The following is a 25,000-nucleotide window of genomic DNA, read 5'->3' as shown; positions in this document are numbered from 1 at the left end:
GCTTTCACTAACAGATGTCCAAATGTCATATTTATTGTTTCCTGATTGGAGCACTTGACCAGATTGCATCATGTAATAAGTATTCGAAGATTATGGGACAAATATTGCCTCCATTTTTCATTATACTGCAGGCAGTATTCAAGTCTCAAGTAAGTATCAGTAACTTACAATTCAATTCACTCTGTTTTTTGAAAATTAAATGCAACTTCTAAGGTGGAAGGTCTTCTACTTGCTTGTTTCCATGGAGATGTTATTTCTTTGCCTGTAATGTTACACAGTATGGCATAAAACATATCTTCATTGCATTTGTTAATTATTGGTGTTTTATAGGGAAAAAATAACATTCAAAACATTCATTCTTACCGTGTGTAGGCTTGCTTCTCCATAGATTTGACTATTAACCTGTCTCCATTGTGAATACCAAATTTATTTCCATAACTATGGAATAATCAGGGCAAAACAGTATTATCTCCATGGACCCTCCACCAGTAAAGTTACACAGTGCACCTTTAATATTGGTGTCAAACAAAAAATTGCAGAAGGAAAACCACTAACAATATTTTGCATATCTTGACAAATGATAATTATGTAAATAACAGCTAATCCTTGTCCTGACCCTTAAGTGAGCATTTCCCTCCAGCTCTATCCTCATTTAAAGTCACTGCACACCAGTCTCTTTCCCTGTTAGCGCCTGGTGTGACGATGTCAGCGATCAGCGCTAACTCTTGGTGTCACAAGTGGGATTGGGGTTGTCTTCATGCTTGGAATCTGTCTGACAGTACAATACGCCCCCAGACTCTCGCTACAGTCGGGGGGAAAATGGAATATATGTCTGCTAAAGACATAAATGGTTCACACATATTCACTCCCACCTGCTAGAGACTTAACTCTTTCACACAGAGAAGGAAGCTTTTACACGCCCACACACTCCCATAGACTTTCACACATCTCCAGCTGGAGAACGGAGTACCAATCGTATTTAATGCCTTGTTTGATGTGGAGGGGGGACCAGAAATAGAGTACGAAACAACGGTCTAAAAAAGTTTCCACGGAAAACATTATCAAATCACTCACTTTGTAGGAAGATTAAAGACAAACTCAGTGAAGGGAAAAAAGTCAATTGTTTTATTAGTGAAATGTTGCCATGTTGTGAGCGCTTTGTTTTTGTGATTAAATGTGCGGCTGTGCTTTGAGTGTGCTCCGACATCAAGCGTGTGAGAGTGAGAGATAATAACCATATTTAACATCTTATGACATCCCAATTTCATACAAGTCGTCAAAGCAACGCATCGAAAAACAAGACGCTGCTGCATTTTTCACAGGTTCTGCTTTGCTCCCTCGCCTGCTCGCATATTTTCATGTCTCCCACGTTGTTCTCGCCTCTCTCGTTCCCTCTCTCCCTCTGTCTCCTCTCTCTGTCCGTCTGCTTGTCTTTCGCACTCAGCAGCTGCCGTGTCCATACTGTACAAAGTGTGCTATTTGTGAATGAAGCCTTCTTCTTGTGCAGCCAGCCCGACAGCCTTTTGCTGAAACCAGACCACAAGTAGCTGACTGTGGCTGTGTGGTGGCCGTGCTTGTACACAGAGGGCCCAGAGTTGGCACCTGAAAGAGAGAGAGAAACTGAGATGAGATTCAAAACATACTGTGGCACAGGAAGGGGATTGTAGTCAGGCTAGAATACAGCAAATTGAGCAGTACATATGAGTTTATTTACAGTTTTGGTATTGTCTACGTTAATAGTAGTTAATGACCAACAACTATTAAAAGAGTACTGCCACCAACCTCTCCAGACAAGTCCAATCAAAAATCATGTTTGTCCCCTTGATTAAATTTAATTTTTTAAACAATTTGTTAATTAAAACCACCTCTCTCTTTTCCTCCCTCTCCCTCCACTTTTTTGTTGATCCCATTTTTTTCGCCAGGATTGTCCTCGCCCGGTTCACTTAAGAAGCCGGGGAAGTTTGATTTCAACGCCCTGGCTTCCCAGACGAGGTCCCCCCGCATGGCGTTCACACACCACCCGCTGCCTGTGCTGGCAGGAGTGAGACCAGGTGAGACCCTGCCCGGACGCACGATGACCCCAAGCCTCTATGGAGAGTCTTTGAAAAAGAGAGAGAAGAAAAGGGAGTGTCAAACATGATCTCAAATTGATCCTTTTACAAAGAAATACGACAAAGCATTGCCTTAAAATGTTTTTCTACCAAGTGAACTGAAAACAGTGGTTTTGGAACTCCGCTGAGGACACCTGAAGAGCTTCACCTGTTCAGTGTTCAGTATCATCATGGCTTGGCAACGTTTTCTCTCTCTCTCTTTCAGCTTTTTCCATCCATCTTTGTGCCTGTTAGTGTTAATATTGTCATTGCATGATATCATTGCTGCATCATGTCTTTGTGACTGATTCAATTTCATGCTTTTTGTTGTATTGTCTTGAAAACACATTTTAGCTTCACGTCTGGAGTCCACGTCTTACATTTAAACCAATATTGAAACTAAAGATGGTCAAACTCAGTACAGCTCTTAATATATATTTTCATATGCTGTCATCCAAAGACTTAGTTGCCTCAATAGGATACTCATCGCCGTCTCACAATCTGCAGTTGGGGTATTCCCAGAGTCTCAGACATGTTAAGTTTGCCAATGTGTCCCCCAGGGCTGATCTCACTTTTCAAAGCCATAAAGTGCCCTCTCTCTTTGCCCGTCTCCCTCTAATTCCATTTGTCTCTCAACGGGATAATTTGGTCAGGAGCCAAACCAGACCGTACAGAAAGGTCATTCAGATGGATAACCCTCAGTGTCCAAATTTATTGAATTTAACCTCCCAACCTATCCACTGTCAACATAATGCTCAGGCCAGATTTGTGCCTCATCTCACCACTTTTTTTATTTGTGGAAGTCTACCTCATACACTCAAGATCTCCAAGCAAGTTAAATTAAATTAAACGTTAATTAAAACAAAATATTGCATTACATTTAAGTGTTCATTTTGAGTTGTAGGGGTATTAAAGCAAATGAGATTCTTTTTAGACTATGTAGGTGTGCGCATGTTTACCTTTACTCTTTTGTGGAGTTGTTTGTGAAGTTGCCATTCAAATGTAAAGTCATTCATTGAGTCAGTAAGATTCTGAAGGATGATGGAAGGAAGCTAAAAGAAAGATGGAGGTAGACATGAGGAGGTAAACCATATCTCCACCAGGCTGTGACTCCTGGTTTCTCTGGCCTTTGGAGTTGAACGTTTCAGAGTGTTTTATGGTCTGCTGTTGGCCGTGGATCAGTATGGAGAGCTGCCAAACTGACTGTTGTCTGATTCTTCTTGTCTGAAGAGGGCACCATTGTGGTGTTTGTGCACACACAAAGACAACAGCACATTCACATGGACATAGGACAAAACACTCAAGAATCATTACATTCATATTGTCTCAGTGACTATCTGAGTCACGTGAAAGAAAAAAAAACAACAAGAAAACAAGAAAAGTTTGACCATTCAGTATTCACTTGAGAAGTTAGTGACGGACATGCACACAGATGCTTGTATGCTAGGCTCTCCTCACCTAGCAGCGTAGCTTTTTATGCTTGGTGTGCCATATTACCCAGGCCACAGAGATTTGCCAAAGTCTTTCACTGTCTCGGGGAGGTGTTCTGTGGTCTGCTGGGAGTGAACACTGAGCTTACATCACTAAACAGAGAAAAGTCCTGCACACCATCTAACTGGCAAACTGTGAATTTTATTAGGACATCATTAATCAGAAACACATACAAATGTCTGTATGTGTGTGTGTGTGTGTTTTGTGTGTGACACTGACAAGTAGCAACAACTATGTAAATCTTTTGGACAGAATAGAACAGTGTAAAATATTATTGTAGCCTATATAGTGTGGATCTAATGTTAACAGAAGTGCTAATGGTATTGGACTGAATCCTCATTCTTTCTGTTTCTTGCCTGGTCCAATCAGGAAGTCCCCGTGCCTCAGCCTCTGCTCTGCACTTCCCCTCCTCCTCCATAATCCAGCAGTCCAGCCCGTACTTCACCCACCCTACCATACGCTACCACCACCACCAGGACCCACTTAAGGAGTTTGTGCAGTTTGTGTGCACCGACAGCCCAGGACAGCCTGGCGCGCAGGTAAGCTCCAATCATTATTATACACCACTGAATCTCTACAAATGTATTTCAAAACTGTGTATCATTGTGAATGCAAAAGCTTAACATAATGTAATTTGCTGATGTTTCTGTTTGAAGCACTGATTATTGGTTATTTGAATTTTAGTCATCTCTAGAAAAGGGTTATAAAGAGCTGCCATTGTAGATGATGTTGCATTCTCAACTATTTTATTTATTTAGTGTTGACAAATTATCATGGACACATTCATTTAGATGACAGCTGCAAGACCACTGTAAACCTATACTGAAACCTCAGATGATTTTCATCCTCTTCTTCCTTGTTCACTTTCCATACCCACAAGTTATTTTGGGACACTGCGCAACAAAATCCCATCATCTTTCCCTTTCCCCTCTATGTTTTGAAATAGTATGCTGTTTAATAATGTTTTGTAAGCTTGGCTACTACTTCTGTATGTTTGTACATATGGACATATTTACTGCTCTTGCATGTGACTCTGTGTTGGTTCCTCTCTGTATATGATCTTGGGGGTGCCATGTTCACCCTGTCTGTATGATCCATCTGCAGCCTAATGGAGGAGGCCAGAGCAAAATGCCGGGCTCCTTCCTGCTGCCCCCGCCGCCCCCTGTGGCGCGCCCTGTGCCCCTCCCCATGCCCGACTCTAAAAGTCTCAGCACGCACACTGATGGTGGACTCAGCTCACCCGCATCTCCGTGTAAGTCACCCCCACTCCCCCTCCACAAACCCCTGTGATTGCCCCAGGCTTCCTATAGACTTTAGAGGTGCTTCTCTCAATCCTGGGTAGGATCTTTAGCTAGTACTAGAAGAATTGTCCGCAAAATAATACACACTACCCATAAATATGTTCATTTTAGACATTTTAAAGTGAATTTATTTACTGTTATCACCTAGTGTAGACCTACAAGAACGTACATTAAGTCAAGGCAGAAACCACGCCTATGCCAAACCAGAGATCCACATTCATTCTCTCTCTGTCTCCTCCTGTCATTCTTTCCTCCTTCCTCCTCTATATCAAAACATCTCTACCAGCCAAACCCACCTCTTTATTACCACTTTTCATTTTGTCATTTTCTCTGGTGTTGGGTTTCCTAATAGCTTTTTGCATTATCGTTTGAGTGGAGCACAGCAGGGCCTGAGCATGTTGCCTCTTTAGCACCAAATTCTTCTATAACAGACTTTGCATGTCTGTTTATGACTGTATAGTCTATCTCCTATTTTCAAATCTATATGATGTATGTAGTCTCATCTCCTCTTTGTTTCTTGTCTATATTTGTTTTGTTTTTTTGTTTTTTTCTTTTCCAAGGAACAAAATTAGGGCAGTTGGCGTGGACTCCAAAAAAATCTTGCTCCACTTTATCAAATTCCCTTGTCACTATCACACAGGTCGCATAACAATTAAATATTAACAACAAAAAACATATTTACTGCATTTACTACATTTATGCAAGTCAAATATGGCATAGTTTAAGCTGATCAAAAATCAAAAATATGAATATAGTGTGGAAGTGAGAGAGGGGGTGTTCTGAGGAGTGGTGAGTTTTTGGTTCCAGACAGGTGCAGTGCCAGAGTCGGACATGGGGAGAGGCACACCGCCATGGGGCAGTGGATGGAGCGGCTGGGTCACCTTCTCCTTTTTGGTTTTGACTTTTTCTGCTCTTCCTGTTCTGTCAAGCTTTCCACCTCTCCCCCTTCCAACAAGACCAGATTAACATGTCACTTGCTATAAAGCTATTTGATGATATTTTTAAGTATATGCTTCTTACCATTTTTCTTCGTGGCTATGGCTGTTACCACCACTCTTCTTTATAAATCATGTTGTTTTTTATTTTTATTTTTATTTTTATTTCAAGCACACAGACATTTATATACAGACACTTGTATGTATTTCAATGACAACTCATCAATTTTGTTTGTTTGATTTTGTTCTTTTCATACATACCATTCACCATACATTACAATTCTCAGCCGCCATGTTGGAGTCCAGATAGCACAACTGCCCTAAATTTGATCCTGTGGCATCACTAAATGTTCCTCTTTTGAGATGAGTACCATGACCCCCTCACATAAGAATTACTATGTAGTATACAGTAATGCAAAATCAATACTCCTCCAAATCTGCTCCTAATCTTGAGCATATTATCAATGGGCCTTCAGTGCCTCAACTTTGACGGACTTGATCTAATATTAAGCCAAGTCAAAGTAGAATTCCAGGCTCATCTCGGAGCTCAGTGTGTATCCGTGTGTGTAAAAGCATGTACACACTTCTCTCTTTGTTTATAGCATACTCCACGCCAGGCTCCACAGCTCCCAACCGGTTTGTCGGCATCGGAACACGGGACAACTTTCTGAATATCCCCCAGCAGACTCAGGTACCCCGCCAAGCACCCACATTTAAAGGTGCACTGCGCAACTTTTCTGGTGGAGGGTCTGCTACCTAATTGTCTCCATGGAGATGTTATTGCTTTGCCTGGAATGTTCCATGGTATGACATTAAACATATCCACCATGTAGCATTTAATCATTACAAGTGTTTCTATTGCTCAAAAATTCCTCCTGTGAATAGTGGCGACTCTCCACAGATCTGAACTGTAATATAGCATAGTGCTGTAAACTGCTTGTCTCCCTTGTGATAGATAGTTTTAATCTATACTCTGGAAATTCCTAGACAAAGCAGTAACATCTCCATGGAGACATCAGGTGACAGACTTTCCACTAGAAATGTTACGCAGTGCACCTTTAAGTAGCACCCACCATCCATCTGACCCGCCTGCCATTTTTTTTGTCTTTTATTCCCAATTTTTCATCTGCCACTGCACAACACATTCATGTACATACACACTGCCTGTTTGAAGGGACAAGCATGTTGTGATACAGTGACAACACTACAGTGAATCAAGCTCGAAATGTGTAACTTCAGTAATAATAAATGTTATTTACTTATTAAGTGACTTGAAGAAGGTGTTAAATATTATTGTTTTAATATTTTAATTTGATCTAAACAATCCAAAAAGCAATCTTGTTTAAAATAACAGTAAAAATAATAGTAAAAAGTATGTATGAATGTGTATATGTTAGTAAAATAACTCCACTCCATGCTACTGTAACTTGAAATTGGCAGCTAAAAATGCAAATAATTATTGTAATAATAATATGTAATAATATAATATATAATGATAAATAATATAATATAATAGTAATCAAGACATTCAAATGTGTTTTATTCATGTCTCCTCTGTAGTGGTGTTGCCAGTGTATTGTGGCTGTTAGTTTCAGTATTGGTTTACAGTGTCTGTTCTTCAGCAGTTGCCCAGAATGAATGTTAGTGTTACCAGTTTGTTTTAGCTGCAGCCCTGATTTATCTGCTCGGCCCCACAGTGTGTCTCTGTGAAGCCAGCGGTTCACTACATTGTGGTTACAGCTTTGACTGCGCGTTACCACTGGACTGCAATATCTTGGGCCTTCTCCATCACCAACACAACTTTTCTCATTAGGGGCTAACCGCACCTGCCTGAAGCCAACTCAGCTCCCCTGTCCTCCCCACACATGGAAACAATCTGCATTCCTCCTCAGTGCAGCCCCCTCCACTCTTCACTGCCTCTCTCAGGCATTAGTCCCACTTCTCCATCTAGTATTTTTGAGCTCCCACCTGTACCACTCACCACAGATGTATCCCTGGCACTAAAGACTTCCAAACACAATCCATAAAAGCAAAGCAAACACACACACACTCTCTCTCTCTCGCTCTCTCTGTCAAATATCTCAAAAGGAAACTGCTAATAATTAAAACATTGAGTTGGACTATTTTCGGGTGAATGTGTAGCATGCATGTGTATGAACAGAGCCTAGTAGGTCAGTAGAAGCCACAGTGAGTCACCAAGGTCTCTCCTTATCCTGCTATTCCTTGGCATATGGAGGGTTTAGACGAGGGCCTTGCCAGTCTGCCTAGGGGCTGGCCAGCCAACTAGCCCAGAGAGAAAGAGAGAGAGAGTGAGGAAGAGCAGAAACGTGCAAAAGCTGGACTGAGGATCCCTCTGCTGGTGAGATGTTGTCTCTGCAGGCAAACCTAGGAAGACAGTTGAGTTCCTCTGTCAGAAGTATGGCGGACTAGATGGAAAGAGAGAGAAAAGAGGGAATTGGTCTAAGCTTGCTGCCCTCCACAGTCACGTCCAGGCTGTCTGGTTGCCCACAGCAACCAGACATGATGTCAGAGGCAGTTGAACTTGGACTTGAAGCGGATGTGTGTGTGCATGTGTGTGTGTGTGTGTGTGTGTGTGTGTGTGTGTGTGTGTGTGTGTGTGTGTGTGTGTGTGTGTGTGTGTGTGTGTGCGTGTGTGTGTGTGTGTGTGTGTGTGTGTGTGTGTGTGTGTGTGTTTGTGTGTGCGTGTGTGTGCATGCGTGTGTGTGCGTGTGTCTGGAGTGGGGGGGTCACTTTCCCCTGCCAAGGATTATATTGAAAGAGTCAAGAGTAAGATAGGGGATAGAAAAGAGAGCTGGGTTAAGAAAAGTCAAACCAGGAGGAGGAGCAGTTATCTGAAAGAGGAATTATGGGTAAGAAGGAGGATCTACTTGAGCGTGGGACTGTTAAAAGTGGTGATGTGCTGCATTCCCTCAGCCGTGGCCTGTGGAATGTCAGCGTGCAGCAGCCAAAAACCCTCTGGGCCGTTGCCAGCGACTCCTCTCTGCCTCTTATCACTGAGAAACGAGATCCCGGGAGTAGCCGCTCTCAATGGCTCCACAGTGTAGCCTGAGCCCACTTGGACTCACAGCACAGACATATTAGAACGATCACCTTACATACAAACTGGTAGAGCATGACAGAGGAGTTACAGTCTACGTTTAGAAAGCTGCATCATCACAAACAGCTGCTTTCTATGCGTGTTTTTGAAATAACAACTTATGTGGCAGTAAATCAGACTGTAGGGGGTAAACCTGAGTTAGCAACTTTGAGACTTTAAAACATGGTGTATGTGGCCATCTAGTGGAGATTTCAATTTATGTTACAAATTCTGATGTTTTTTGTTTTGTTTTTCTTCCACAGTCCTGGTTCCTCTGACAAGGCATCACTGAAAACACAGCTTATATAGAAAATATTTCAAGAAAATTGGGATAACAAAAATCACAGCTAAAAACAGACTGTAAACACTAAAGTATTTTTCCTCTCCATCAATATTGAAAATACATCTGCACAACCTGAAGAACCCACCACCCCCAAGAGGATGCCCTTATCTGCACTCATCCCCTTTATGTCGGAAGCATCTAACTGAGTGTACAGGTCTCATTACACAAGACGAAGGAAGAGGAAGATGAGGAACTGTCTTTCAAACACTAAGTATCAAAACCAAGTAGGGCAAATTAACAATGACCAATATGCATTTTTTATCATTTGTATTTTTCATATGTTGTATCCAGAATGAAACTCCATGCATTGGCTGAGAGATCTAAATATAGAACACCTGGAAATGGTCAAATTTGTCATTATCCTGTCTATTTTAACATCCACCTGCTGCACAACATCTGCACAGCCACAGATTGCCTGCTCAGCCCTCTGCCTCTTTCAGTTCATATTTGGCCAATTACAGTGACATCATAAAATGGTGTGACTTATATGCACTATGGGGCTAGTCGTTGTTTACCTGTCAAAAATACAAGGGTGATAGCCATGAGGCCATTGTGGGAGATTGAACACGCATCAATCATAACACTAACTCTACACATGCTCTTTCGTCCCCTCACCTATGCACTATTATGTTGAATTAGGGATGAAATGTATTGCACATTAAGGTCAGATGAGAGAGTGAGGAGGTGGTTTGGACTGGGCCTCAGGACTGTGGCTGTGCAGTTCTCTGGGATTTGCTTTCACATACAGTATAGATAAAATACCAACTACAGCTTTATATAGTTTGAATTCTTTTTTCTTTTGATTTTCTGTGAGTGGGGGCCGGCTGCATTTGGCCTGGTGTTCAGTCTCTTGCTTGCATGCTCATTATTAGTTATAGTTTGCTCAAGGTACAGGCAAGATTCACTCATGCACTCAGTCAGTAAAATATATTTCTCTTGTTTCTCATTTCTGACAGCTCACCAAACAGCCTCTCATTAATATAATTTACATTACATCAGTCTACATCTACAATACTATCTACCACCCAGGAACCCAGTAATGAATTGGTTTACAAACCATACCCACATTACACATTACAATTACAATTGCAAATTAATTATATTTGGTTCTCAAAACTGCCTTTGTTAATGGTTTTTCATTTTTACAAGGAATTGTATTTTAGTTACATGTAAATGAAACTTTAAAATTTATATTGGTTTTCTGTCAACATGAAACAGATTTAAACCTCTGGAAAATAACTGGACTGCCGGTTGTAGATTGTTTTGCAGGGACATGGTTGAGAGTCAAATGTTCGTACAAAAAAAAAATCAGATGAGAATTTATGAAGTGCCTCTGTTTAAACAAGAATAAAAATTGTTTCTCTCTTAAACTATTCTTATAAAGACAATTGGAAAAGCAATCAAACCATAATATTCATTTACATTCATGAAGTATGCCCCTGTTTACATCTTACACCTGTTGGCAGTCCAGTTACTTTCTGAACATCGACTTTTCCTGACTCAAAAATGCCACATAACTGTTACCAACATGATCAAAAATCACTGCCATTACCCTCCGTAGTGCAGCATCCTAATCCTGAGACAAATCGTCAGAATTCCCCTTGTAGGTTTGAAGAAAAATGTCTTTTTGGAAAGTATTATTATTGAAAATGTGTTGATTGAGCCATGTGCAATGCATTGGGTAGATCATTGTGTTTGTCTGTTAGAGGTTTTTAAGAAAGCTAAATGAAAAGAGAAAAAAAATGTATTTGTTTCAAGTCCATAAGCTCCAGGACTCTAAACTAGAGGGCCATGAAAAAATCTTTGTAACTTGGGGTATGTTTTTATTTCTTTGTCTTTTTTAATGTTTTATGTGTAATCATTTGTTTATAAAAATGTGGGAGGGCTGAAGGACACAAATCTACACAACTTCTACAGAGAATTGTATTTTATCAGATAAACCTGGTGCTTAGACACAATTAAGTACTTTCAGAACTATTGTAAATGAAAGGTATTGAACAAAACAGACAATTTAGGAAACAGCATTACTCCTCTCTATGTGTACTCTTCTGTTGTACGAGTGGGGGAGAGGTTCCTATTCTTTAAGGTTGTGACACAAAAGGCATTTTGGTTCAACCTTTAGAATAATTTAACCTAGTCCCTTTTATATTGACCCCTACACTGCCTGAAAGTGACCAGCAGTTTAAGACTTCCAACATGCATCTGGCATTTCGTCCCTTTAGAGGTGGTATACAGTTTTCAGGACTTGCTTAGTAAATTGTGAAGAGACATGCATGCTGTGTGTTGCAAAAACTAAAAATCTGACCATTGATGAAGCAGACTGCAAGTGAGCCTCTCCCCTGTTCCACTCCCTCTCTGTAAATGACTCTTAGTGCTCGTGCTGTAGTGTATAGATTCCCAGCAGTTAAAGGTTGTCCCTTAAAAGTGCCTTTTGTTCACAGACTCCATTTTGTAATCCAGATTGCCCTTCTCAAAATGGCTCGAGGTAGCAGGTTGTCCCCAAGTGCTGCAATGAGGAAAAAAATCTGCACCATTTAAGCAACGGAGGGCAACTTTTCCCTTATGGCTTGTAAAAAAACACTTTCATTTTACCCCATTAGCCTCTCTTCCTTTTTAAAGCCGTATATATATACAGTATATATATATAGTACAAAAGGAAATGGTGTGAATTAGTTCTTTACTTTTTATTGATAAATAATGGGAAAAATGTTTGAAGTAAAAAAAACTTTCTTGTTCAGCTCCTTTTCTTGCCCTCTGTCTCCATTGTCTGTTTTTCTGTAGACACTGGAGTAGTCTGTAACTGTGTGTCTGTTGCTCAGCATCTTTCTCGCACATAAACACACACACACTATCCTTCACTGTCCATCTATTCCACCCTCTCTGCTGTTGAGGAGGGGATAAAAATATTGCCGACAAAACCTTTGTCTGAGCAGAATGCAGTTAGCTCACATGTTATTCTTGTCTATATGCTTCACATTGTATTACCATACCCATCTCTTCAGCTTCTCCATTCAACAGCTAATGTAAGTGAACAAATTACACTGACAGGCTTTTGGGGGTGTCCGAGTGGGAGAAGAGCCGCAGGCCGGGATTCAGGGGGGTTTTGGAGTTGTGTGTGCTGAATAAACTGGGAGGCTGCTTTGACTAGTTCATAGACATTGCGCTTTTAAATTTCTTGTATTTATATTTGCTTAGTTTTATTCCCCCATTTGTTTCTTTTTTTTTTTTTTGTTTAGATTTCTTTGCATATTATCAGGGTATGTTGTCATTGAGGCTCCCTTTTAGGAAGCCTAGGACTGTAAATTTAAGCTATAGTCTAAGCACCTTATAACCGTATGCATCTAACATGAGGTCAAAGGAAGGGTCTGCACTTCTCGGACATATCCCACATGCTAATGAATGAATGTCGCCTAGAAAAGTATTATTTCAAATGGTTGGTGAGCAGTATTAGCCGTTTTCAAAACATAAAGCTAAACCTGATTTCTCTTAACTAGTGAGAATACAGGGAAGTCCCTCCATTCTTCCCTCCCTTTTTGGCTCAAGTTGGACTGCTTCATGTCTTTTTGTTGTTTATTTTGTTTTATTTTGAAAGTATTTGGCAATTAGTGAAAAGCAGCTCCTGTGGCCCCTGACTCCCTCCTCTGCACCTCCTATCCATGCCCTCAGTGCACTTTTTTGTGTGAGAACACCCCCAGAGCTCTAGGTGAAATGCATGTGTTAATTACAGTTTCTTTTCCATAAGAAGAAAAACACAGTTTGAAAAGAGCAGCACCTGATTGAATAAAAGGATGTTCTTGACTGTATTGCAGTGTGTTGTGTTTTATTGTTACTAACCAATGCGACTGGAAAGAAAACTGGGATCTGTTAAATCAAATTATTGTCTTTACTATAACAAAACTAGCAGTGCACTTAGTAAATACAGCTATTGTTTTAGTCTTTACTTTGTTTCATTTTAATCAGATGCCTTAGGATTCTTGCAGGTTAGATAGGCCTAAATGAAGGCCTCGTTATTGTTTTATTTATTTATTTTAATTTTTATTATTATTATTTTTTAAGCCTCAAATGTTAATTCAAAATGTTGTAGTCGATATTTATCTGGTGTCACAAACAAAAGTGTTAAAAGCAGCTGATCAGAAAAAAAAGCTGAACAGGGCTCACCTCTGACGACACATCCGGTCTACATTTAGTAAACAGTGCACGGTTATGTTCAGCGACACTCACAAACTAGTCGTGCTTTTGTGATTACAAACCTGTCATTTCCTGGCCCTTTTTGGACTACATTGTGGCGTGCTTTATCACTGTATAGTCGTTTATATTTATTGTTTTGTCGATCTGAAATGACGGTCGCGAAATGGGCTAACAGTTAGCTAAAAAACAAGCGTTAGCGTTTTCGCGGTAGCTGTTCGACTTTTTGACGCTATTTTTTCTGTCTGTGGTCACTGGGACTCTCATGGTGGTGGCACTTCAATGGGGAACTGTCTTTTTTCTCAAGGAGCAGACGACGTATCTCTGCTGAACGAGTCTGAGGGGGGCAGTCTGCCCGGGGAGCCTCCGCCGCCATACCAGGTGTGTGTGTCAGTCACGGAGGGAGCGAAGTTTATCACGGACCAGACTTTGATCCACTGACAATTTGAATTCATTAAAGCAACAGTGTGGAACTTTCTTGATCTGGCACCTGCATGATTCCTTGGAAATAGAAAGTTAAAACCATACTTTAGATCATTTTCTATGAACTTTTATGCCATACTCTGGGTTATTCTTCATGAAAACTGCTACTCTCGTGTGTAAACAAGAACCCTAAACTGTTTTTGTTTCCTCTAGGAGCGTCCACAGCCAGTGTATCATCCTACACCAGGTGAGAGCCGTCTGGCGAGCCAGCTCACTGAAGAGGAGCAGATCCGCATCGCCCAGCGCATCGGGCTCATCCACCACCTGCCTAAAGGCATCTTTGACCCTGGTTCTGACCCTTCTGACAAGAAAGTGAAAGAGTATGGCACATATCTCAAAATGGTTTTGTCCAAGCTGCTGTTGGCTTGTGTCAGTATCAAAGTTTATAATGTATTTTGTTATTCCCCAGGTGTGTGATCTGTATGATGGATTTTGAATATGGCGATCCTGTTCGATTCTTGCCCTGCTTACACATTTACCATGTGGATTGCATTGACCCTTGGCTGATGCGCTCCTTCACCTGCCCCTCCTGCATGGAGCCAGTGGATGCTGCTCTGTTGTCCTCTTATGAAGCCAACTAAGTAACACCTCACACCTGACTGCATTTTATTACAAAGCACCTTCGCTGTCTTAGCTGTTCTACCAAGTGTAACCCAGGTAAAGAAGAATGCGTTTTCAACAACAGCACAGTCTCCCTTGAAATGGGAAATTAAACCTTTTCGCCTTTTATGATTGGGCAGTGTGCCATATGATGCATAAAGATGATTATTCGATTTTTTAGGTAGAAGGTTAACAATGCAATGTAATCAAAGTATTTTTTATTATATTCTATGTATTATGGTTTAGTGAAAGTGTGTCCTTTATGTAGCTTGATGCATTGTGCAATAGGAAAGTCTAAAATAGTTGTTGAAGATTACTGGAAAACCTTGTTACCGGGGCAAGCATGAAGTAACATAGGGCTGGGCAATATGGCAAAAAATGCCTTGTAGGGATCGGTCATGATTTTTTTTCAATAAATATGGCTGTAATTACTATTAATCATAAACGTAGGCACAACAGACCCGAGTGAATGATGAAGACACTTGCCTGAAATGCAACTGTGTATTTGTTTAGACATCTCTAAGGTTTTCTTGTTCTGTAATTTGGGTTTGTGTAATCCTCTAATAACAGTGTGGTAATAATAATCATAATGCTGTGTTCTATTCTGACATTACAGTCAAGAGTAACTGCTTTATGACCTCTTTAAACAGGTCGTATGTCTACCACACTGTGCTCAAACACAGTAACATACAGTAACAATTTGCACTAGTGTTATGGTAGGATCATTGAATGTAAATAAATATTTTTGAATATTTTGCCAATGCTTCTGTGTTACTGAGCGGTGGTGCCTTTTTAGCCAGTTCTTGTGAAGTACAATCATTGCTGGTGCGCAGTTCACTTCTATGTCCACTAGGTGGAGACAGCACTGTTCCCTTAAAAACAAAACAAATCCTTAGTTTTAATTTCGAATTTAAACCACAATTAAAGTAGATGTAAAATTATATTACAAGTGTGGCTGATTTATTGTGCAGTCAGGAAAAAGGAGTAATATTGCTCTCATGAAAACATGACTGCAAGAAAGCTTTGCAAATACCAGTACTTAAGTTTTTCTTTAGGTGACTGGAACTGGAATTTTAATCAGAGCTTCAAGATACAAAAATAAAGAGTATACTTTAATCATATAAATGAAAAACTGCTTTATGGCTCTTGGTTGAATCCGGTCCATCATGTGTTTAACACAAGTTTTTGTAGTTGGCCAGAAGGGGGCGATGAGGAGGAGCTCTGCAGATCATGGGCATATTGCCCCACATCATTGCTGGGGTCTCCTTGTTGGAAGTTATGGACCAGCAGGTTTATTGTTTTTATATTTCAGTCTTTCAATGTCATATCTGTAACTCCGAACAGCAAGCAACCTGAGATGACATTAAGCAGTCACCATTTGAGAGCCTTTTTGGAGGGAACTAATAAACCAAAGAAAGGTCTTCATTTTGCAGTCTTGAGAACTAGAACAGAATTTTACATAATTAACATGTTTATAAATTATGAATAAATCAACATTGCAATTGGTATGTGTAACATCAGTGTTTGATTTTAACAGAACATTCTTTACATCTGAAGAATAGAATGATAAAAATTTAATTCTTTATTACATTATATGAAATATTTTAATCCTACATACAATATGCTCAGGGTAGCCAAGGGGTCTTTAAAAGGTCTTAAATTTCATGTTCCTAAATTAAGGCCTAAAAAGCCATAAATTATGTTGTCCAAGTCTTATTTTTTTCAGAAAGATCTTAAATTTCATTAGCCTATTTTTTTGTATACTCAAACGGGCTGCAGTGCAATGTTAAATGGAGGGAGGAAAAAAACAACATGAAATCACACTCTTAGATTCTATAGTACAGTAGTTGGTTGGATCTGGTATTTTTCGCCTGCAAAATGTGATGTTGGTCTTAATTTTCATTTAAGTGGTCTTTAAAAAAAAGTCTTAAATTTTGGGTAATTTGGGGGTTTTCATTCATAGGCATTTTATCTGTTGAGTAAATATGCAAAGATGTGCCATGTATAATGCAAAGAGTATGAAAAAAAAACATTTTAATAAGATATTTACATCATATTGCACAAGGAACTTATTGCACATAGTTTTCAGTCAGTCACCCATTATACACGCTCACAACAGATTATAAAAATTAGGAAAACAATGTACATCATATCATATTTTACAGTTTTGTCAAAAATATCTACACGTGTATCTCATATGGGTGAGTTAGAATGTATTACTATTGATACAAATCTAAAAGACATATACTCCCATAGTGACTGTGACCACCGCCAAAAAGAATCCCACACACATTCGTAAAAGTGGGAAAACATTGATCAAGGACTGCTGTGTTTGGGTGTTGTTGTTCACTTGTGTGGACTCTGAAATCTGCTGCTTGTCTTGGGGTTGGCTTAACATGGCCTGCAAACCATCAAAGACCTGCACAACAGAATGGACATACAAGTAAGGTCATGAGCGCCATAGTACATTTATAAGTAACGTTGAGGTGATTTAGGTAAATGTATACCTGGATGTTTAACTCAAAAGCTGTGACTGCCTCCTCCAGCACGCTCTTCCTCTCCTCTTCCGTGAGCTCAATGCTGTTCATGCGTCCACGGTACAGCTGTTTGAACAGGTTAGGGCTGGACACGCCGGGGAAGGCAAAGAAAGAGAGGCCTTCAGAACCTTTGAGTCCCATTGACTTCTGTGCAATCCGACCAAGCACCTGCCCGCCAGACAGGTCGCCAAGGTAACGCGTGTAGGCATGGGCAACTAATAACTCTGGGTTTTCTTTACCAATCTATTAAAATGAGGAAAATTTATGTTACTTCAGTGAAATATTTTTAATTTTTAAAATGTGCATTATGTAGCCTTTTGTTTGGTGGTTGCTAGGGCTGGATATCTTTAAGAAGTTGCCGATATGATACATATGCCACAATACATATCTTGATGCAGTGCACTTTCATAGTGCACTGCATACATTTCATATTGATATATTTCAAATCGATTCGATATGGTTCAATAAAAATAAAGGCTAAATCAAGGCTGTTATACAAAAAATCGTGTGCAAAATGAATTTGAAACACAAACATTTTAGTCATCGAAACAGTGAAAATGTCAGATGTGTTGCATAAATGAGTTTCCTTTCTCCAAACAAGCAACAAAAATTGCAATATATCAATACAGCATAATGATACTGCATTATCACTTTAAACGATACATCGATATTTTGATATTTTTGCACATTCCTACATCCCTACACTGAATGCTGGAATGTTCCTCAGTATGACATTAAACAGCTCTCCCTTATATTTATTCAATTACAGGTAGTTTTACAACTTGAAAAACAGGAATTCTGACTAAACGGGGTTGTCTTTCCACAGATCTAACCTGTAACTTGGTCTAGTTTGGTTTCCGTGAAGATAGAAAGGCTTAATACCATACTGTAAAACATTCCAGACAAAGCAATAACATCTCCAAGGAGAAAAACGTTTGACAGACCCTCCATCAGAAAAGTTACACAATGCACTTTTAATTTTTGTTTGGACAGTCTTTTACCTGTCTGAGTCTGTGGCTGTATCTTTTAGTGGAAGCTGGGACAGCTATTTTCTCTCTCCACTCAGGTCCATAGAAGTACGCCAGGTCCTTCTCAATGGACTCCAGCCGGGCCAGTTCATGAGGGAAGTAGATAGGAGCAACGCCGGGATGTTCACTGTTCCTGTCCATCTCTTCCTCCAGTGCAGAGTAGATTTCGTGCAGGGAGCATAGCAGAAGCTGTACAGACAAATCAGTGATAACAACCTGTCAAAAAGACTGTTCAAAATATCTATTCTTTACATTTCTTTATTCATGCACTTCTCATCTGGTGTTAGAAAACTACTGGGGTAGACTGACAGGTGCAAGATTGCTTATCTGCACTAGTGGTGGAACGTAACAAAACAGAAGTAGTAAAATACAATTGTCTACAGTTTTCACTTAAGTACATTTTAAAGAGGATACCTTTTACTTTCACTTCACTGCATTTAAGAGCAGATTTCTCTTTGAATTCTTTGCTACATTTTGAGTTTTATTAGATACCAAAAACTGCATGAAATACTTTTATTTTTAGGTACATTTTTAAACATGTTATTTTATATTAATACTTTGAGTATTTTTTGCTCCAGTATCTGTACTTTTACTTCCACCACTGATCTGCACCAACAGCCCCCATAACAATCAACATTCACACACACCACAGGCAAGGTAGGTGAAGTGTCTTGCCCAAAGACACAACAACAGCATTCAGCCAACCTTTTGAGTTAGTGAGCAAACACTTTAACCTCTAAGCCACAACCACACAATATGAATACATGGCTTTACCTTGTACTGTGGTAGGGTGACCTGCCCCCTCTGGAAGCTCAGCATCAGCTCAGTGTTTTCTGCTCGCACATGACTGTCCCTGGTAGCTGACTTTATTTGTTCAGACAGATCCCTGGTAGGAAAGAAAATAACAGTATGGTCAGATTTGCATGCATGATTTTGTACAATCTGAATAGCATATATAAATGTCACAAGAAGTTGAGTCTGACCTCTCTGTTGTTGGCTCTGGTGATGTGTGAAACTTCTTATCAGGCTCCATTGTTCCCTGTAAATAACAATACATTTTATTGGGTATGAAAAATATCCATCTCTTAAAATACATTTAAAAAACAAATCCTCACCAGTTTCAATGCAGTCTTCCCTTTGTTGTCCTCTCTTTTGTGTGCTCAGCTGCTCTGTGTCAGTGTCCCGTACAAGTTGTGCTTTGTGCGCACTCGAGCCTTTGCTTTATATGGTCCTCCCCAGTCTCCTCCCCGCCTGAGATTGAAAACAGGAAATCAGTGCCACAAGCCTCAGCTAAGCATGAATCAGCTTCTGGAGCGTTAACATGAGACAGCAGGTTTGGGGACTAAGTGGGACGGACTTGGAGTTAACATGAGTTAGGAAGTTTTGGTGTGGGAAACCAAAGGGAGGAGCGGCCTGTGCTTAGCGTGACTCTGCAGAGAAACAGAGACCAGAGAGGAGGAGTTCAGACTTAACATGACTATGGACTTTCTCTAGTGGTTCAAAAGGGGAAATGTCTAAAGCATGATTAATCAAAAACAAGATCATATGGACAATCCAAGATTTATTGCTATAAATATCTACTGGATATTGTCCAATTTGACCTACAATAGGCTTATTAAAGTCAGAGGAACATTTTTGTCGAGTATTACACCCTGAGCATTTTGTAAATAGCCGATAGATAAAGGTTAATACAGGACGCAATGTCCCCAGAACAACAAACACTTTAATGCAATAATGGACCTAGGCTAAATGTTAATTAATTCCACCAATAGCCTATGTGTTAGCTTAAAATACTATGCAAGAAAAAAACTTTGTTAAAATAGTATTCATTGCATAAGCATGGAAAAAGGCTATTGGGCCTACGGCACGACTGCATACTGCACGACCCCCACCACCTGCAGACTACAGGCTAAACAAACAAAAGGCTGTGCTACTGAGCTTTGTTAAAACACTGAGAACATATCTAGGCCTATAAACTACACAAGTACACGGTGAACCGGAATATGTATCCGCTGAGCTCAGGCTCGAAACAGATAAAAACAGCCAACTCAGGCAAAACACCTGCGACATGTTTAATAATTAATCAAGCGCAGAATACGTGCTAAACGAGTTCACTTGTACCCACGGTTTTTGTTCACGGGCTTAATTGAATGGTCACATGATTATTCACAGAGCACTGCAGCCTCGGGCCTAAAGAGAATGAAGATGAAGAAGCTTATCAGTCTGGAGTCAGCTGAGGAAGGCCTCGCTCCCGGGGAGGTAGGCCACCGCAGCGCTAAGTAATACTGCAAAAAGCTAACGTAAAATATGTAGCCTATGACCTGTAAAAGAAATGGTTTACAAGTATTTTTTGTTGTATTTTTATTCTGTGATAATTAAAAGTTTTCAGAAACTGATGCGGAGTCTGACCTTGTGATAGATCTAGCCTCCCCTCTTGGGAAGACTGAAGCTAAAGAGGTAAAAAAAAAAAAAAAAAAAAGAAGTCAAATCGTTGTCTATAAGCTATTCATGTTGAACAGTGGCTTTGGATAAGAGTAGCCCAAGAGCAATGCTTGTTTTGCCTTTGTTTATCTCTATTATAGAGGGATGTCCCCTTGTTGGAATGCACAATGACAGACTGCTCTATGACACGTGCAGGTTTCGTTTGGTCATCCCCTGAGCCGGACAGTCCTCAGTCTGCTCTTTATATTTGCCCTCATGAGCCTCTTCCTGCTCTAGTAGAAGTCAGTGTTGCACAGTGTGCCTACAGACCTGTGACATCAGCCCAGGACACTGTGAGCTCCACTTCACCAAGAGCCTCTGCCCATGACCCTGTCACTGCTGCTGCTCACCTGCACCTGCTCGGAGAGTCACTGTTACTTATTGGACATTACCTACAAGAAACAGATGTGAGTGTTTTCCTTTTAAAAACAGAACTGTCTCTGTCAACATGAATACCAATGTTTGAATAAGACACTTCAGTGTTGTTCTTATGTATCACATGCTTGCCTAACAGTTTAAACACTAAATATGACTGCAGTTTGCCTTTAGTGACTTGCTTTGTTTGCAGAAACATGTATGCGTGTCTACCAGTTTGTCTGTCCTGTTGGACTCTCTGCTGTGCACCTTTGCTCCTCTGGTGTCCCTCAGCTCTCAGGTCCCAGAGCTGCAGGGCTGTGTGGATCACATTGTGGTAAGTAACACAACCGCTCATTTAAACACACACACTTGGCAAGCCCCTTATACAAAATGTTTTTAAGGACTCTACTCTGGAAAATGTGTCCTACCTGATGCCAGGGCTGTGAGTAAAAGTAAGAATGGCATCATGTGGCATCATTGTGTTTGGGCTGCTCTAATTAATAAGCACAGATGTTATGTCATATATATATATATATATATATATATATATATATATAATTATTATTTTTTTTGTCATTTTTCATTTTGCATTATTTGAAAAAGAATTGAATGTATCTAATAAAATTGGTGTCACCTCTAGGCCATCTAGTAAATTTTTTTTATTTACTTAGATTGCTATTGGCAAGCTAGGTAAATTTGATTATTTAAGGTGCACTGCAGAAAAATAGAAAAACAATTACAACTCTAAACAAATTCCACTATTGAAAACCAGAGGGCATAATATTGGTGCTTCTTTAATAAAACACATACCGGATCTAATTTAATGGGTGGATAGCGATGAGTGAAATTGAAAACTGACGTTCCTAGAGAAGTTTCACTATGCATAATCATGACTTGAACTTGAGTAATATCAGTAATTGTACTCTTAAATGGACTACATTTTTGTCTAAACACCGCAGACAGTCACTTATGTTTTGACGGTTCTGACACATGAAAGGGTGTGGATGTGATGTGAAAAATGATTCACCGGTGCCTTGGGATACACCTTACTCCACCCCTTCTGGGAATGTTCTTTATCCGGCGCACACCAGAAACCAGTTGTACATGAAAAAAGTGAAGGCTGGAGTCTGTCCACTGGGAGTGGTGAGACTGGTACTCTCCTTTCACTACGTATCAGAGCTAGTTGTTACCTGGGAGCTCACTTATGATTGTTGTGAAGAAGAAAAGTTCTACGCTGCCCGGTAACCAGACTGAACACCCACCAGTGAGTATAGTATGTTTTGCCTACTTACAATGGTGTATTTATTTTAATAGGAGATTTTAGACAATGGAGATCATGTACTACAAAAGGTTTGAAATGTTTAATGTTTTTTGGGCTATGTGCTGTACCTCTTGTCATTCTAAAAATTGACATTGCATTATAAACAGGGATACACAGATTCAGGTTGTTCAGTTACAATATCAACTCTTTGTCATTAAGTCATTCCATATCAACCGATACCAACACAGAGACTGAAAAAAGTGTTTCCTTTAAGCACAAAATGACCCAAAGACCCAAATGTGTTATAACTATTGAGCAGCTTTGTAAAAATACAAGTTCAATATTATAAGATGTTTTGGGGCAACATTGGGCAGTAAATCATCTTATTACACCAATTTATAAATCAAAATGGGATATCAAATGAACCGGTATCTTGGAAGCTGATATTTGATACAAGTATCTTATCGGTGCATCCCTAATTATGAATGTAAATTTATAAACATCTCACAGTATATATATTTTTTGTTCTAGAGTTCATTATATTACTACTAGTATATGCACGTTTGTTAATGAAGTGTTTTTCATATTGCTCCATTCTAAACAATGTCGCTGAACAGGACTGGTGAGGTGTGTTGTATCTTGTATCAGTCAGGTGAACAAATATTGTTATAGCTGAATTTATTCAACTCAGGCGATGAAAGCTTTCAAGGTAAATACTCTTCATTTCTTAATAAGTACCTCTTTGTGTCTTCAGTTATGAGTGGTCACTATAGTGGAAGCAATGGCGACTCGTCCCATGAGCTCAGGCTTTTTCTTCTGGGGAACATCGGCTGTGGAAAGACTTGTTCAGCGGACACCATTCTGAACGAAAAGGCTGCCCTGTCCCATAGCATGTCCAGGGGCTTGGTCCAGCGGCAGGGCTTTGTAGAGGGCAGGAGAGTGACTGTGGTGGAGGCCCCGAGGTGGTACTGGAGCGGTGGGCAAATGGACGAGAGCATCCGGAAAGAGACAGCAAAAGCCATGATGGCGCTGACACCAGGACCACATGCTATTCTCCTGCTCATCCCTGTTTTTCAGTTCACAGAGGTTGGTCATTGGAGTTTTAATAATAACAATAATGTAATAATTGTATGTAATTATCATGGCTTTCACTTTCTGTTCTGTCAGATGGAAACTTTGGTACCTGCAGAACTTGAGCGGCTGTTTGGGGAAGATGTTTTGGATCACACTCTAGTCTTGTTCACATGTGGGGACTACCTGATTGGAAGATCACTGGAGGTATTGCAGAAATGATTTTTACATTTAACACAACAACAGGTTGTGCGAACAATTTTGTTTTGTTTTTTCTCTAGGAATACCTCAAGAAGGAGCCCCCAGCTCTGTCACAGATACTTGAACGATGTAATGGCAGATGTCATGTGATCAATAACCGTAACAGACAAGACAGGCAGCAAGTCACAAAACTTCTGGATAAGGTAAAAAAAAATAAATAAATACTGCACATTGCTTAACTTATTATCAGAACAAGCTTTTTAAAACAGGTTTCTCACACTGAGGAGCTTAAGTTCACAGAAAGAGTATATACCCATAGATTATCGGTGCAAGTTTAGTTAAGAGTTTTTCTCACCACCTCCCTGTTTTGCACTGTTACGCCCATGCAGCCACTGATGGAGAACTGGTTTACATGTAAAAAATAACATCTGCAAATGTGTGATGAAACTCTAGTTATGTAGATATTATCAATTTCAAGTACACTGTTTTTATGTTCATTAACAGAAAAGTGTTTTAAACCCTGCTCTCATTAGGTGGATACCATCGTACAGAGAAACGGCATACACACCGTAAAGACAGAAGAGGAACGTGAGCTTGAGAGAAGAATACAAGAAAGAAAACGTGAGCTGATGGAAAACTACAGAGCTCAAAGAGAAGCTCAGAGACAGAGTATGAGCGTAGAGTTCGGTAACACCACAGAAACCAAGAACACTGTCAGCTCAGTGACGGAATGGGCCAGCAGGGGGCAGGACACTATTGAGGGCAGAGCTGAAAGCAGACAAGTGTCCAATGGACCTTACTCCACTCCAGTACCAGAACAACAAACTGAGCAGCAGCTGTCAAGGACTCCCAGTTTCAGACTAAATTCAGGTAACAGTAATTGTGTTAATGCTACTTTAGACAGTAAATTTTGATTGAAGGTAACTCTAAATCTCATAACTGTCATTTTGCTCCTTTACCTATAGAGGGTACTATTCTCTCAAAAATGTCTGAAAGCATAGCTACGCCAAAGATGACCAGCACTTGTATGTTTCAGTTTTTTTTATTCAGTTTTTGTTGCACTTCTTATTAATTAAATACTTTATTATACTTATATTACTTATATAAATTATACTATTTTCAGTTCACCATAGAATAAACAGCTTTGAAGAAAGCTCTCCTGAAGTGTCCCCCACCACTTCACCACACTCACCTGCCTTCTCCTCGCCCCCTGCTTCTCCCACTGCTTTTGCATTTGCTTCTGCCATGGCTCCAGCGTACGCTAGATCTGCCTCCCCGTCTGCCTCACAGTCTGCAGAGCTGCGCCTGGTGCTGGTGGGACGCTCCGGAGCAGGAAAGAGTGGTGTGGGGAACTGTATACTGGGCTATGAGGCCTTCAGATCAGACTTGGTTACACAGGACTGTGAGAAGAAGAGGGCAGAAGTCTGTGGGAGAAAGGTTTGTTATTTTAGACTTGTATGGCAGTTAAATAACATATTGTCTCTGTAAATATTTATATTGGAAAAGGATGTGTAAAATATAATTACTTCCATAGAAGTA

General features: G+C 40.1%; 5 protein-coding genes across 5 annotated transcripts; 4 read left to right on the top strand and 1 right to left on the bottom strand.

Moving 5' to 3' along the window:
- Positions 1-1,845: 1,845 nt before the first annotated feature.
- Positions 1,846-13,060, top strand: nfixa (nuclear factor I/Xa). The gene is made up of 5 exons (XM_055159709.1): positions 1,846-2,051; positions 3,951-4,120; positions 4,686-4,833; positions 6,420-6,508; positions 9,178-13,060. Exons 1-5 carry the CDS (start codon positions 2,003-2,005, stop codon positions 9,190-9,192), a joined length of 471 nt encoding a protein of 156 aa, XP_055015684.1. The 5' UTR covers positions 1,846-2,002; the 3' UTR covers positions 9,193-13,060.
- Positions 13,061-13,424: 364 nt separating this feature from the next.
- rnf11a (ring finger protein 11a) lies at positions 13,425-15,280 on the top strand. Its single transcript, XM_020938550.2, has 3 exons — positions 13,425-13,823; positions 14,079-14,245; positions 14,335-15,280. Exons 1-3 carry the CDS (start codon positions 13,725-13,727, stop codon positions 14,504-14,506), a joined length of 438 nt encoding a protein of 145 aa, XP_020794209.1. The 5' UTR covers positions 13,425-13,724; the 3' UTR covers positions 14,507-15,280.
- Positions 15,281-16,542: 1,262 nt separating this feature from the next.
- Positions 16,543-19,332, bottom strand: LOC110172617 (heme oxygenase-like). Its single transcript, XM_020938514.2, has 6 exons — positions 19,206-19,332; positions 19,074-19,129; positions 18,865-18,976; positions 18,064-18,279; positions 17,033-17,305; positions 16,543-16,944 (listed from the first exon to the last, which is right to left on the bottom strand). The coding sequence occupies exons 2-6, from the start codon at positions 19,121-19,123 to the stop codon at positions 16,759-16,761; spliced, it is 837 nt and encodes a 278-aa protein (XP_020794173.2). The 5' UTR covers positions 19,124-19,129; positions 19,206-19,332; the 3' UTR covers positions 16,543-16,758.
- Positions 19,333-20,034: 702 nt separating this feature from the next.
- Positions 20,035-21,441, top strand: LOC129410819 (uncharacterized). The gene is made up of 5 exons (XM_055159708.1): positions 20,035-20,349; positions 20,473-20,547; positions 20,673-20,978; positions 21,140-21,262; positions 21,330-21,441. Exons 1-5 carry the CDS (start codon positions 20,290-20,292, stop codon positions 21,372-21,374), a joined length of 609 nt encoding a protein of 202 aa, XP_055015683.1. The 5' UTR covers positions 20,035-20,289; the 3' UTR covers positions 21,375-21,441.
- A 544-nt stretch (positions 21,442-21,985) lies between these two features.
- Positions 21,986-24,898, top strand: LOC110172592 (uncharacterized; the record flags this gene model as incomplete). Its single annotated transcript, XM_055159707.1, has 7 exons — positions 21,986-22,192; positions 22,944-23,275; positions 23,357-23,467; positions 23,542-23,664; positions 23,995-24,331; positions 24,427-24,486; positions 24,585-24,898. Coding segments are annotated over exons 2-7 (1,275 nt in total), but the record flags the coding sequence as incomplete, so codon positions are not given.
- Between the last annotated feature and the right edge of the window lie 102 nt (positions 24,899-25,000).

This window comes from Boleophthalmus pectinirostris, unplaced genomic scaffold (genome assembly GCF_026225935.1).
Source record: "Boleophthalmus pectinirostris isolate CB_2022bp ecotype Guang Dong unplaced genomic scaffold, ASM2622593v1 HiC_scaffold_244, whole genome shotgun sequence".
NCBI classification, from domain to species: domain Eukaryota; kingdom Metazoa; phylum Chordata; class Actinopteri; order Gobiiformes; family Gobiidae; genus Boleophthalmus; species Boleophthalmus pectinirostris.
The sequence above is the reverse complement of the archived record's forward strand: the minus strand, read 5'-3'. Positions and strand labels throughout refer to the sequence as shown.